At 42.4% G+C, this 15,903-nt stretch overlaps 1 protein-coding gene across 10 annotated transcripts in view; it reads left to right on the forward strand.

Moving 5' to 3' along the window:
• LMBR1 (limb development membrane protein 1) overlaps positions 1-15,903 on the forward strand; it is a 104,123-nt gene that overhangs the window by 56,769 nt on the left and 31,451 nt on the right. For 3 of the 10 annotated variants that reach the window (XM_084859310.1, XM_084859306.1, XM_084859311.1), the window contains one exon: positions 8,558-8,613. The exons of the other annotated variants lie outside the window; for them this stretch is intronic. In XM_084859310.1, the coding sequence (XP_084715436.1) occupies positions 8,558-8,613 (56 nt within the window). The remainder of the gene's footprint in view (positions 1-8,557; positions 8,614-15,903) is intronic. 10 annotated transcript variants of the gene reach the window in all.

A 15,903-nucleotide genomic window follows, 5' to 3' on the forward strand; every position in this document is an offset into this window, starting at 1 on the left:
GGATCAATCTCTCTCCCCACCCCCACGCTTAGGTACTTACAAATATATTGTGGGTTTTTCATTCTAATTGATGGTATTCATCTTCTATGGCATATGGCTCCTCTGGTAAGCTCCCATTGATTCCCTTGGGCAAAAGGTTTTTTTTTTTAAAGCGCTTGCATATTACACAGAGATACAGATACGGAAATTGGCCACTCACCACGGATGGATGCAGTGCTTGTTCTGAAAACTGAACTAAACATGATTCTCTGTCTAGGATTTTAATTAAACCATTCTGTTAATTCAGACAGGATATTTTAGGCCTAAGGGGGTTACCTTGGTGCCCTTTTAAAAGGGGGCTTAAATGGCCTTTTTCCTTAGTCCACTGTTTAATTTTTTTATTGGGTCTGCAGTTTTCTCCATGTTCTTTAAATTGTAAATCTAAATAGATCAATCTTCACTCTAAATGTTGTACTCATGTCCCTTGTTAACTGTCTTGGAGTTTATTATAGCCTTGATGGTTAACAACAATCTCGATGGTTTCAGTTACCCAAATTATTTACTTTGGCTTATTTTTTAGAATTCATCCATTTACTTATTCAGGCACCTAACATGATACACAAAGCATATCATCACATAATGTATATAAAAGGGGGCAATATAATAAATTTCCTCTATTTTCAATGCTAATATATTTACATTTTATCTGAAGACATTTTCTTCATCTGCTGCAAGGCTTTTTTTTAGCAGATGCTTCAGCTGATCCTGTTTGGAAGAGTCTGCCTGCTTATTATGTGAAGTGGCAGCATCTTGATGTCCTTGGGAGGACACAAGATGCACTTTTCCGTCTGGAAGGTGTCTTCCCCTGATGGAAGGGGCTGTTTTATATCTTGCACAATAGCACTGGATCAGTAAAGTGGAGTGAAGTCAAAGATGTTCTTCTGTTTGTGCAAAAGCTTATGCAAGCAGAAACATGCTGGCTGGGTATGATAGGAGTTGTAGTCAGCACATCTGGCAGGCATCAGGTTGGAGAAGGCTGCCCTAAGTCCATGGTCCAAAGAACTGTGCAGCTAGTTCCTTGATCCCAAGGAGCTTTAGACATGTTCTTCTCAAACAGCACCACCACACACACACATGCATGCTACGGTGTATGGAAAATTGATTTTGAAAAGTCCCCTCAGTTTTAAAAATAGTTTGTGTCAAGTTATACCTGCAACAAAATGGTGCAGTATATCCTCACCCCTTAACAGGAGTGTGCCTATTTAGGGTTCCAGCCAGTCATGCACTCTTCCAGGATGCAATTAGCTGTGAGAGGTTCAAGTAGGCCCATTCACCCGCCCCCTGAGCATTTGTTTTTCTTTCCAACTGACACTCACTGTTCTGTGGCTCTGGAGGCCATCGAGCGTGTTCAGGCCTCATTGGGCTGGGGGTGAGTGGGGAGGTGACCCTTGTTTTTAAAAAATGTTTTGTGCTTCTGCATTCCTTGAAGTTTATTCAAGTATATGGATACCTCCCTGTTGTTTCTCAGTATCCCTGTTTTTGGCTCCAGTGATTGGGGGGGGGGGGCAGGGATGGTGATGTTTGTGTGTGTGCGTGTATGTGCTGTTTAAAGGGGGAAAAGTGTAAATCCTGCTTGTCCACCACAACCCTATTACATTGGCCAAGTTGCTTTTTGGATCTCAGCCTGTATATTGAAAGCTTGCTTGTCAGTGTATGCAAGAAGGTTATAGGTTCAATTTCTGTATGTACTTAATTGCAAGATAGTTGTATTTGTAACCTAGCCTTGGTGATATTTCTTGAGATACTAACAAAAGCACTATGGTACAGTATTTTGAAGTCAGAGTTTTGAAGAGGTAGAACTTAGATATTATCAGAATGCCGAATTTGAAACATAAATATTACAGAATCACAAATCTTGATTTTCAAAAGTTTTATAACTTGCTTTTACCTTAATATTGATTTCTTTGTTTGTTCTTGAAGTTGTGGCATAAACTTTACCATGAGCGACAGCAACATCCTGACCAATTATGCAAAGCATCCAGACATCTCAGTGTTTAGAACACAGTACAAAAGTCTGTGGATTAAGAGGTTAATTCTGAGAACATCAAAAGAGAGTGCTTGATAATAAAAGCAAATGGTAGAAAAATTTGAGGTAACTTCCTTGCTTAATTAATTAGGTAGGCCAGGTGGAAGTGAAGAGGCCAGTGTGGGTGCTCAGAATATCTATAAAGCTGAGCAACATGACAGCACAATAGAGGAGGAACAAAGATTGTTTTAATATACTTCTATCCTGTGTCACAGTTTGAAATTGTCCTGGTTTATGTCCCTTTTGGCAAACTTACATAAAAGTGACCGTGTACTGTATTTTATGACCAGATGACTTTCCCCCCTTGTGGCTAATTTGTATCAGACCCCCAATATTAAAGAGACACAGAAATGAGTAGGAAGTCTAAGCCAGTATGTCTCAAGGACGCTTCATTGCATTCTTTCATTATTTTTTGCTCGTTTTTGCCACTGATCATCCATAAATTGTTGGAAATAAGTGATTAAGGAAGTGCTGCTTAGTGTTAGTGGCACATGGATGTTCTTGGTGAGGCTTTTTTTTTTGTGGGTGAAAGGAAATCAAGTGCTGCACAAGCAAAAAGGAAGGCTCCTGCTGGGAACCTTTCAAGGAAATTTAACTTGCATAATGTTTTGATCTTGGTGTTTGTTACAAAAAATAGAGCAATATTTCACCAGCTGTTGTGTGTCAGGTAGTAACCCCATCACCACTTCCATCTCTTCGTCCCCCTGTATTGAATTGTTTTAATAAGAAAACTATGTTTAAAAATAAAACAGGGTAGCCTTACTTTAATGTATACGTGACAAACTACTGCCCCAAATTTTTCTTTATGGTAGCAGAGTGGATCAAGTTACATTAGCATTTCTGAAATTCTATTATGTGTATATTCAGCAATGAGACTGTATTGCAGTGTACAGAAAATATACAGAAAAACATTTTTTAAATTACTTTTAGCCTTTTTTATGTTCCTTACTTCAGAGTAGTCCCATTATTAGCCATTTTTGGTAAATAGTGGTGAAGAATAATTTGCATTGGAATGTTTACTGAAAATGTGATATAGTTGATTGTCTAGCTGATTATCTGAAGGATTATACTAGTTGTTTTTATCAGAATAGTATAATTGGATACCACAGAATAGTATACTTGTACCGGATATTTAATAAAACATAACTTTTCAGAGGATGGTTACTGATCTCTCTTGGAGTTCATAAACTGCGTTATTTGAAATTTAGCCATGCCACAAAATAAGAGTTCTAGAAATGGATGGAGCAGCCTTACATATTGACTTCATGGTTGTATTTTGCAGGGAGGGTGGGGGCGGAGAGAATAATACTGGGCCACATCTTTGCATACAGTTTAGTACAAAAGCAGTGGTTTAGGTCTAGGTCTAGGTTTTCTTGCCATCTATTTTGACAGACTTTACGAGATTTATTGTACAGATTAAAGGAGTATTTTAAGCACACAATAATCTCACAATAATCTCTGTGATTAAAGATTTGCAACACATATTTGCTTCTATAAACATCCTGAAGTCACTTTTAGATTACATTTTCTTGGTAATACTATCACAGAAGAGGGTAGCATTTCCTGAGGAGCCATCTCGTAATTAAAATATGTGTTTTCTTCAAGCAGGGGTTTTCATATGATTTCCCAGAAAAATAGTTAATGAGAAAGATATTGGAGTTTTATTTGGCAGAAGTGCATTTGCCCATGTTGTGCCTGCTTGATTGTCTGAAGTTGGGATAACCGCAAGCTACTGTGAATATTGGCTCTCCAAATAGTCTCAAGGAATGTGGTTAAGTGTGTGTATTTATTTGGCATTTACACTCATATTTATTTGTCTATAAAAATCATTCAGCACAGACTGACATTTTAGTGGTCTGATCGCAATGAAACGTTTACTGGTATGTAACTGAATTGTACTACACTATATTACAGCTCATTTATTCTTTCATTAGTAGAACCAGAAACAAAAGTTGTTTAATCAGTGACATCAAAGGATATCCAATTTTTTGACATGTGCTAACATCTTAAGTTAACATTTTCTTTAAAATTCAGCACATTTAAAGCACAGTACTATAACTGCTTTATTTAAGACAGCATCTTCAGTGGTTTAAGATTTTCTTTGCAACTAGTGACTAATGGCTTTTATTAAACATAAATTAGAAAATCCTTAAACTATAAACACCATAGGGTTGCAATCAGTATGCACAATGGACATGTAATCCCAAAAGAAACACCTTTCCTTTTCTGACCAGAATTATACAAAACAAAATGTACATAATTTTGCATGAAATTTGCAAAGGGAAATGTTTTTGACTGATATGAAGATTGTTAGATAGGCATTAGGGCTGTGGGTGAGTAGGAAGAAACAGGTAACAAAGAGCAGCAGTTTTGGAAGATGGATAGGAGATTGTGCAGTATGCTGAATTTAATTATTTAATCAATTTCTTGGCCACCCTTCAAAATCATACAAACTTGTTAATTAAAACATATTAAGTGTGAACAACTTTAAATAAAACCAGTTTCAATAAAATAACATTTTATTGTATTTTTACAATTTTGTATTGTAAACATCCATCAGCAGCAAATAACAAAGTTTCAATTAAAAGCCAGAGAAAACAGATGAAATGTTTAAACCCTCTTAAAAGGAGGGAGCCAGTGTGCTGTGGTGGTTAGAGTATTGGACTAGGACTTGGAGATCTGGCTTCTAGTCCCCACTTGGCCATGAAGACCACTAGGTGATTTTGGGTTAGTCACTGACTCTCAGCCTAACCTAGCTCAGAGGGTTGTTGTGAGAATAAAATGGGGAGGGGGAGGACCATGTAAGTCTCCTTGGGTTCCTTGCAAAAGGAAAAAAGGCAGGATATACATGTAATAATAATGATGATGATGATGATGATCCAGCCACACATGAGGCCAGCTGTCTTGGGAGTTAATTCCATAGAGTCGGGGCCACCATTGAGAAGGCCCTCTTTCTAGTGTCCACGAACCTTACTGATCTTGGTGGTCTCCGAAGATGATTTTAAAACATGGGCAGGCACATACAGGTATAGGCAGTCCTTCAAATAACCTGGATCTAAACCATTTAGGGCAGCCTTCCCCAACCAGGTGCCATCCCAAATGTTTTGGACTACAACTGGCATCATATCTGACTGGTGGTTATGCCAGCTGGGACTGAGAGTTATAGTCCGAAACATTTGAGGAGCACCATGTTGGGAAGGTTGGTTAAGGGGTTTAAAGATCAAAATCAGCACTTTGAATTGGGCTCAGAAATGCACTGAGTAGCAGTGCAGCTGTTATAGAACTGGTGTGATATGATCTGACTGTCTAGCTTCAAGAAGCTGCATACTGTATCAGCCAAAGTTTCTAAGTCATCCTCAAAAGGCAGCCCCACAAACAATGGATTACAGTAGTCAAGTCTGGCTGTAACGGAGGCATGCATATCTGAGGCCAAGTCCACTTTCCCTAGGGCTGTATACCAAAGTTGGTAGAAGATACTCCTGGCTACTGCTACCACCTGTGCGTCAGTTGGCAGTGACTCCAGGACGCCCAAGCTATGAATTTGGTTCTTAAAAGGGAGTGCAACCCCATCCAATCCAGTTGAATTCCTCTGTCCAAATTAGCAGAGTTCCCCGCACAAAGTCCTTCCACCTTGTCTGGTTTAAGCATCAGCTTGTTCGCCTTCTTCCATCCCAAAAGTGCCTGAAAGAACCTGTTCAGGAGTTCCGCAGCCTCATTAATAGCTGGAAAACTGGGGTGGACCTGTGTATCATCCACATATTGGTGACATTGCAGTCTTTCACTGACCCTGGAAGTCCTGACACCCCGACGCCCCAGATCGTCACTAGTTGTTACTGCTCACATTTCTCCAGAGTGTTTCTGTGTATCAATTCAGTTTAGAAATTTGATGTAAAAACTTCTGAGATCATCAAAAGTGTCAAATATTGTATCGGATATTAGACCAGATTCCATACTTGTTAGAGAAACCACAGATGAGGAGCATATATATAACCCATAATGACAAATAACAAGCAAGATTTTAATTTCAAATTAATACAACATGCAGTTGTATTGGTACATGTCTTCTGTAGTTTCTATAAAGGAGCTAGTTTTCGGACATATACTATACAAATTAGAAGGATAGCAGATACTGCCATGTTTGTGTTTATGTTTATTATCGCATATGAATGCGTGCTCTATTTGCATGTGGATTAAATATTTATTGGGACGCAACATGTGTAAATACAACATGCAGAATACTTTTCAACAGTGAAATAGCTTTGCCATGAATACTGTGAATTAGGGTGCAATCCTATCAACTATACTGTGTTGCTGCTCAGAAGTCCCTAAACTCAGAGGCTTCCGAGTTTGAAGCTGAAGCTGGCAGGGTGGGAGGAACAGTGGAGGCAATCTTCACCTCCCCATCCTCCAGTCTCCTGTATTTTTGCTAGATGGCCTTAAAAGATGCTTTGGAGAGGGAGTGAAGGAGGCTCAGGATAACTTGCCTCTTCGGTCTCTTCCCCTTCCTGCCTACCAAGACACCCTCTTTCCAGAGGCTTCAAGGTTACTTTTCTGAGTTCAGAGAGGCAGCTGGTGTGGTTCTGTCTGTGCCAGCTTCGAGGGGAGGGATCTAGGGTTGGATCTCTGACTCCCCAATCCAAGGCTGGAGTGCTGTCTCCAACCTCGGAGGGTTCTTCCAAGCCGACCTATGGTCTCTAGGACACTCTCCTAGGAACCATAGGACTGCTGTCTTAGTCGACTAGGCTATGCAACATACACAGAAAGGTCTATGCTAATACAAATATTTGTTTTAATTCAACAACAGTAAGTTTGCAATGTAGTTGAAGATAAATGTTTTATGTAATAACATGCCTTTTCTGAATGTTTACCTTTGTTTCTTTGTATAGTTTTTTACACCTGAATCTATATTTCAGAATTTAATTGCCTAAATATTTGGTAGATAGTACATAGTAGTGGTTTCTTTAAGGGATTTATAATCCAAGCTTCTGTTTTATAGCAGTTTCTGCATCTAGGGACTGCTCACAATTATTTCTATACTGCCCAATAGCTGAAGCTGCCTGGGTGGTTCACAGAAATTAAAACCACAAGCGCAGCATAAAACAATATAAAATAGGAAAGCTTAAAACCACAGTATTTTGTGGATACAGTACAGCCAGAATAAAACGTAGCAGCAATGCAGATATTTAAAATGCAGATTTAAAACACCAAAGCTAAGAGACTAGGAAGCTAAAATGCTAAAATACTGGGAGAATAAAAAGGTCTTCACCTGCTGCCGGAAGAAGTACAATGTAGGTGACAGGCGAATCTCTCTAAGGAGCTCATTCCACAGTTGGGGTGCCAAAGCAGAAAAGGCCCTCTTCCTAGTAGTCACCCGCCTCACTTCCTTTGGCAGGGATGATCTTAGGGTTTGGGCAGGCACATATGGGAGGAGGCGATCCTTAAGATAACCTGGCCCCAAGTCATTAAGGGCTTTGAATGTTAATACCAACACTTTGAATCGGTCTTGGAAATGGACTGGCAGTCAGTGCAGCTGGAAAAGTACTGGCATAATGTGATCTCATTAGCCAGTCCCTGTTAACAATCTTGCTGCCCTATTTTGGACTAGCTGAAGTTTCCAGACAGTTTTCAAAGGCAGCCCCACGTATAATGTAGTGCAGTAATCCAGATGAAAGGTTATCAGAGCATGGATAACTGTAGCTAGGCTATCTCTGTCCAGATAAGGGTGTAGTTGGTATACCAGCCTAAGTGGATAAAAAGTGCTCCATGCCACTGAGTTCACCTGTGCCTCAAGTTACAGTTCTGGATCCGAGAGCGCCCCCAAACAATGAACCTGATCCTTTAGGGGGAGTGCAATGACTCAAGAGTGCGATGTAATGTAACGTATGACTCAAAAGTGGCTAGGCATCAACAGTGAGATGAAGAGGGAAGAAAAAATGGGATGAGATTTCCAGCATGATAGTTCTTTACCTCTTTCCCACAAAGGAACTCCTGTCATTTAGATTTTTAAGAAAACATTATAGACAGAGATAATATTAGTGAATTGTATGCATTTGGTTTGTCCCATAACACTTTCTGTTGAAACTGCACAAACAGGATTTTCGAAAGGCTGGCATTATAACTTGGCACTTGAGCGATATTTTCTGTCCTTAAACCATATTGTGATCCATGTAACTTAATTTCTAATAGTAATCAAGCTCTGGTCATCTTGTTAGTAGTGCTAGGTTGACCATTTAGTGATTGCCCAACTCAAAATTAAAATCTACAAAATAATTCATGCTGCCGTAGTTCAGTGGTAGAGCACATGCTTTGCATGCAAAAGGTCCCACGTTCAACATTCAGTTCCCAGCATCTCCAACGAAGGCAGGGAAAGACTGCTGTTCGAAGTACTGGAGCTGTACTTAGCTAAATGGATCAATTTTGTCTTTATGGTATAAGGTAGATTCCTATGTTCATAGGAATTTGAGCTTCCTCCTTCTCCAATTTCATTTTCAGGTATATCATCCAGTGTTGGCCATAGTCCTCTACTGCTTGGATTCCAGGATGATAATGTATGTGCTTATTGCAGTCTGAATGTCTTGTTGAACAAATATTACATTAAAATTACCAAGCACCATTTTTTTGTCAAATGAAAATAATGGGCTTGATATATACCTTAAACATATCATAAAAAAATGTTTCCCAGGCGTGCTGGTTGCATAAAGGCAATGTCTGTAAAACGTAATGTTGATGTACCTTGAAAGAGGTCAAGATGTTCTGCAGTAATTGTGCGTTAAATCTTGAGCTCTGTAGAAACATGTCAGCATATTGTTCAGCACCCCCCCCCCCCGCCCTTTTTGTTTTTGTTTTTGTTTTGAGGAGCACAGAGTTTTAACTTCATCAGTAGTGTAGTTGAACTCTTGCACTGCTGGTTAATTTTTCAAAAGTTAATAGAAGGTTTAAGACAAAGCTCCTTGGAAATTTTAATTCAGTTTAATAATGAATCCGTTTGAATTTTGTAGCCTAATTACTTTGGTTTGCCATTTGCAAACATTTTAACATCAGTAATAGGGTATATTTTAATTTATATAAATCTATTATGTGTGTGTGTGCATGTGTGTTTGTATTCACATAGAGCGGCAGAGGAGAACATGCAGGAAATTTTGAAATGTCCATTAGGTTAATATTCCAACATAATTTTTTGCTTCCAATAATATGTGCATATTACTGCTTGTACAATGGTGCTTTTAAAGCGTAGACATTCTATGGCCTATGGATTTCAGTCAGTTACCAAGGCCTTTTAGTGTAGTTGGTCTGCAGCTGTTGCCATATGGCAAGGAGTGTGGGACTGCATGAGAATGAGATGCCTTGTTGGGCTGGATGCAGCCTACATGCATACACTGCCTACCTCTGCTATAAACCTGCACTTTCATTTGCCTTCTTAATACATCTTAAGTGTTTTTCACATGACTGGTTTCATCTAGCAGAACTTGGGAGAGAAAATGTTGGATCTCCCCAGGCGGCCAAGTTCCACTGGATTTCAAGCATGAGGGTCTGCGAAGGTCTGGTTCACAAAATTTCAGGTGGAAATAATGTATCAACTGGGCCAGGGGGCCTATGCATATTATATAACCTGTGATGTGGGCATAGTGGCCAAAAGTTACATGTGTGTCATTTTTATTGGGTCTTAATTTTTTAATGTTTCAATGCTTGATAATGTTGTACAGATTTAATAGTGTTTGTGTTTTATAGTTTTTGTAAATTGGTGAAAACTACAATTTATTTATTTTATTTATTAAATTTCTTAATCGCTCATCTGGCCGGTCACCCAGCCACTCTGGGCGATGTACAATGGTACAATTTAAAACAGTTAAATTATACATTAAAACATTATTTAAAAATACCCTAACCCACCCCAAATGCTTGCCTGAATACCTAAGTTTTCAGGGAAGCTCATTAAAGAGGAGGCATGGTAGAATTCCCTAGGGAGGGAGTTCCACAGAGTGGGGGCCACCACAGAGAAGGCCCTCCCCCTCGTCCTCATCAGCCTAGCTGTTCTGGCTGATGGGACAGAGAGAAGGCTATCCGAGGCTGATCTTGCTAAGTGGCCTGTCTGATGTTGCTGGAGGCGCTCCTTGAGATAGGCTGGGCCGGAATTGCATAGGGTTTTAAAGGTCAAAACCAACACCTTGAACTTGGCCTGGAAAACAGCTGGTAACCAGTGCAACTCATTCAGGACTGGGGCGATGTGATCACGCCAGCGGCTGCCTCTAATCAGGCGAGGCGCCGCATTCTGCACCAGCTGTAGCTTCCGAACCGTCTTCCAGGGTAACCGCACATAGAGCGCATTACAGTAGTCTAGATGAGAGGAGACCAGGGCATGTACTACTGATGGGAGCAGATGGTTGGGAAGGTAGGGGCGCAGCCGCCGTATCAGATGGAGTTGGTACAATGCTGTCCGGCTCACGGCTGACACCTGAGCTTCCATGGACAGCTGGGAGTCTAAAATGACCCCCAGGCTGCGGACCTGATCTTTCAAGGGTAGCCGTACCACATTCAACACCAGGTCAACATCCCCCAGCCTCCTCTTGTCTCCCACCAAATGTACCTCAGTCTTGTCAGGGTTCAGCTGCAGCTTATTCCTCCCCATCCACCCACTCACCATCTCCAGACATTTAGACAGGGATTCCATGGCCAGCCCTGGTGAAGATTTGAACGAGAGGTAGAGCTGCGTGTCATCTGCATATTGATGATACTGCACCCCCAGCAGCTTCACATAGATGTTAAATAGCATCGGGGAGAGGATGGAACCCTGTGGCACCCCACACGTGAGCGGCCACAGGTCCGACACCTCCTCTCCCATTGCTACCCTCTGGTACCTGCCGGAGAGGAAGGACTGGAACCACTGTAATACTGTGTCTCCAGTGCCCAACCCCTCCAGGCGGTCCAGGAGGATACCGTGGTCAACGGTATCAAAAGCCGCTGAGAGGTTGAGGAGAACAAGGAAGGAGCATTTGCCCCTATCCAAAGCCCTCCTCATATCATCCACCAAGGCAACCAAGGCCATTTCTGTCCCATGCCCAGGCCTGAAGCCTGATTGAAATGGATCTAGATAATTGACTTATTCCAAGTGTGCTTTCAACTGCATCGCCACTACCTGCTCAATGATCTTGCCCCAAAATGGCAGATTCGAGACTGGGTGAAAGTTGTTCAGAACTTGGGATCCAAGGAGGGCTTCTTTAAGAGCGGTCTTATCACTGCCTCCTTGAGGGCTGATGGCATCATTCCAAGATGGGCAAGGATCAAATAAGCAGGTGGTCAGCTTTACAGATGAAAGGACCTTGTCCACTTCATCAGAAGGAAGAAGCTGGAACTGATCCCACAAAACCGGTTTGCAACAGGCCACCTCTCGCTCGCTAACCGTATCCACGGCGCATGGAATAACACTCCTAATCCAATCATTTTATCTGCAAAGTGCCTTGACAAGGCCTCATACTCCAAGGCCTTAGAATGCTCCAGCAGTTCTGGAGCAACTGGACCGACCAGGCTCCGGACCACTTGGAACAGCCTCCTGGGACAGCACTCTGCGGACGTAATAGGGGCAGCATAGTATTCCTTTTTTGCTGCCTTCATCGCCATGTGATAGGCTGAAGATACAGCTCTAGCCCTTGTCTGACGGTCTTCGGAGTGAGACTTCTGCCACCGGCGCTCTAGCCGTCTCACCGCCTGTTTCAGGGCTTGTAACCGTGGATTAAACCATGGTGCAGTCCGAGCCCTGCTCAGGGGGAGAGGGTGTTTTGGAGCCACCTGATCTAATTCCCCAGTGATTGCAGCATTCCAGCCACCCACCAGGGCCTCGACCGAGTGGCCGTTTGCGTGCTCCAGAGAATCCCCAAGCGTGTTCAGGAATCCATCGGATCCATAAGACGCCTGGGGTGGACCATTTTAATGGGTCCTCCACCCCTATGGGGGGCCGCGGTGGCTTAGTGGTTAAGACGCTGAACTGCAGACTGGAAGGTCGGCAGGACAGCAGTTCGAGACCCGAGTGCCGCATGACAGAGTGAGCTCCTGTCTTCAGTCCCAGCTCCTGCCAACCTAGCAGTTCGAAAGCAAGAAATTGCAAGTAGATAAATAGGTACCGCTTTGGCGGGAAAGGCAACAGCGTTCCATGCACCTCGGTGTTCAGTCATGCCGGCCACATGACCACAGAAGCGTCTTCGGACAGCTCTGGCTCTTTGGCTTAGAAATGGAGATGAGCACCACACCCTAGAGTCGGACACGACTGGTTGGGGACACCTTTACCTTTTTACCACCCCTGTGGAGGCGTTGTGGAACCGAGAAGTCCAACGTCACCAGATAGTGATCTGACCATGACTTCCAGATCACTCCCTGCTTCTCCAGAAACAAATACAAGGTCTAGTGCATGACCGGCTACATGGGTGGGCCCAGTTAGAATAGGGCACAGCTCCCAGGAAGCCATGGTCTCCATGAAGTCTCAAGGTGCCCCCTTTGAGGATGGGCTCTGAATGTACATTGAAGTCCCCCAACACCAGTAAGTCAGGGGACTGCGCATGCACATCAGAGACCGCCTCAAGCACCTCGGCCAGGGAGTCAGTCGTCCAGCGCCTCCATTTGTAGAGACTCCATCTATCCAAATGGAGATTGACAAATCTCTTCTGTGAGAAAATGCTTATCTGAATTAATGCATATCATTTTGGAATAAAATCTGGAATACTATTCTTTGTATTCTATATACTTGTGTGCACTTACACATCTTATTTGCTTAAGGAATGACTCCAAAGTGTCACAACTGTTTCTTTAATGGCTTCATTTCCTGAACACACACAGCTCTTGATATTCCGGGTTTGTTTCAGAGTTAGACAGTCCATAGACTCTTCCATATGTTCTGCTCTTCTGGAATTTTCTGAAAGTATAAAACCTGAACATTTTAAGTTAAGAGACTAATCCAGTGTCAACAAAGAACTGTCATTAGAAAACGTGCATTCCATGAACAGAGAGAAACTAGCCTCTAGGTATGAGCTGTAAACACACTTATTGTGAGGCACGTCTTAATGTGTTTAAATTGACATAATAGTAATCCTCTTTAATAGAGATTTATTGGGGGAGGAGAAAGGACTTCTTACTTAGTAATTATGTTTTGTGCTTCCTTGTCTCTCTTTGCTACAAGATTGTAAAGTCAGCTGCCATTTGTACATGAGCAGGGTTTCCAGCTGGAAAAAGCTACTTTACAGGCTTGTTTTGTTTTTAGAAGGATTATCAGGGTCTTGTTGATGAGCCTTTGCAGTAGGATGGCTGTAATCATGAAAAGAAACACTGCAGACACATGGAAAATGTGTTCAGAAACATATATGGATTATAAAATTACTTTTGTGAAAATGAAGCTAAACTTTAAAAGCTTGCAGTCTTCTCCATTGTTGAATTGGCAGTGAATCTCTTAACACTTCTGGGTCTTTCAAGTATATACCTGACTGCCCAGGACTTCGGAGACTAGTGTAAAACCCCCCAAGGAAAGCTGTTAGATAAAAAATAATTCAAGATGTACTATTCTCTGTGGGGAACAGAAGTACTTGAATGGAATAGACTATTTACTGGAACCCCCAAATCCATCAACTTGGAGCCAGATGCGAAAGGCATACATTTTGAATTAAAGAACTCTGAGCCCAGGAAGTTGTTTTGAGTACCAGAACTGAGTTCACAGCCCCTTCCATACAAAAATCCATGCCTAGTTCCCCCCTCCCCCCTTTCATCATTTCAACATATAATCACGAGGGGGTGGTTTCATTTTATTGTTAATCTATTGGGAGTCATAAATCTTTGCTAATCTACTTCAGAATACCCAGATATCTACAGCTACATCGCAAGCTGCCTTCTGCCTCCAGCTTCCTACACACACACACACACACACACACACACACCAGGTTCACAAGACCACAGAGGGGGAAATAAACCATAGTGGCTTATTCTCCCCCCCCCCATGTGTTTTGGGGGGATTTACAGCATGGTTTGTTGTGTCGTGTGAACCCAAACAGGGCGGCTTGTTACCGTGGCTAACAAGCTACCCAGAACCCTACAACAGCCCATGATGGGGGGGGGAGGGAGATAAGCCACTGTGGATTATTTCCCCTCTGTGGTTGTGTGAGCTGGGCCTCTAAGTCAGGGATTCTCAAACTTTCTACACTCGGGGCCCACTTGAAAGAGCTGAAAATGGCTGAGACCCACCAATCACAAAATTGTAACAAATTGAGGCAGAGTTTGGCATAATCAGATGGCAATTACTGATACCGTTTTATATTGATATCTAATCCCGCTTTGAAAATTGCTAAATTCTTTCCACAGCTATTCCCTTGTAGCAAGGAAGTTCCATAATTCAGCTTTCTTCAAACTAAGTACATACACTGGCTCTGGAGGTATCATTACTCAGCCTCCCCATTTTGTGAAGAATTTGCTGATCCAGAGGCTCTAAGTCTGGGTTTTCAACATGGTCTCTATGGGCACTTCCCTTGGTGTTCACCAGGCTCCCTGCCCCTCCTGATTATAATTTTATTTCTTAAAATTATTAAAAATTATTTTTTAAACTAGGAGATTGCCATGCTGCAAAGCAAAGTGCTGCCCTTTATTTGCATTCAAAAGAGTGGTTTTGTATTGTAGAGCACAGACATTCACCTCTGTGAGTACTTAGGTTCTTGGGTTAATTACTTTTCCATTAGTGTCACCAGTTTGCCTCCTGGGAAATTAGTGTTTTGTGGCTGGCCATGCCCACCATGGCAGCCATCTTATGAATGAGCAAGCCCCTCCATGACAGCCATTTTGTAAGAGTGCCCATGGTGCGCTCTCAAAATTCCAAATATGTCCACCAACCCAAAAAGTTTATGACCCCTACTCTAGTAGAGAAAACTATATTGTTTTACCTCCCTCCCACATTCCTCTCAAAGTCTTCTTACCCATCTCCTGTGACTTCTCCTCCTTTTTTCACACTTAGCTTGCACCCTATCCCCAATTGTCAGTTTATTTCATCCCTCCCTCCTACTGCTTCTGCATTCACTTCCTCCTGTGACAGTTTCCCTCTCCTATCCCCCTCCTCTTTATTCCCAGTTTTTAAAAATTATTATTAAAAATATTAAAAAGGTAAAGGTGCCCCCAACCAGTCGTGTCCAACTCTAGGGTGCGGTGCTCATCCCCGTTTCTAAGCCGAAGAGCCAGCGCTGTCCGAAGATGCTTCCGTGGTCATGTGGCCGGCATGACTGAACACCGAGGTGCACGGAACGCTGTTACCTTTCCCGCCAAGGCGGTACCTATTTGCAATTTCTTGCTTTCGAACTTCTAGGTTGGCAGAAGCTGGGACTGAAGGCGGGAGCTCACTCGGTCACGCAGCACTCGGGTCTCGAACTGCTGACCTGCCAACCTTCCAGTCTGCAGTTCAGCGTCTTAACCACTAAGCCACCGCGGCCCCTATATTAGCCTGTCTCTAACCAACTGCCACTGCCACACCTGCCTATGCAGTGTGTATGTTGCAGGCATGGCATAGGGTGGTCAAGCAAAGAGGAACTGGGCACTGCGATCCACCTGAAGGTTGACCAAGACCCACATTTTGAGAAACACTGCTCTAAGTCTTTCAAGCACTTCTGCTTCCATTTTTATATCATGGGGATAATTCCCGCTTTTTTTTTTTTTTTTTTACAAGATTTGACACCGGGAGAGGATAGATTGTGTAGAACCCTTTTTGGCAACTAGTAAGGGTAGCTGCCCCTCCCACCAGTCCCCATTTCTGACTATAGGCTCATCATATTGTTGTCCTTCAGAAATTATAAGCATTTTCCCCATAAAAAGGTAGATCTAGGATG

This window comes from Heloderma suspectum, chromosome 5, assembly GCF_057233095.1.
Source record: "Heloderma suspectum isolate Gila_16-S chromosome 5, 16-S_ref, whole genome shotgun sequence".
Taxonomy (NCBI): Eukaryota; Metazoa; Chordata; class Lepidosauria; order Squamata; family Helodermatidae; genus Heloderma; species Heloderma suspectum.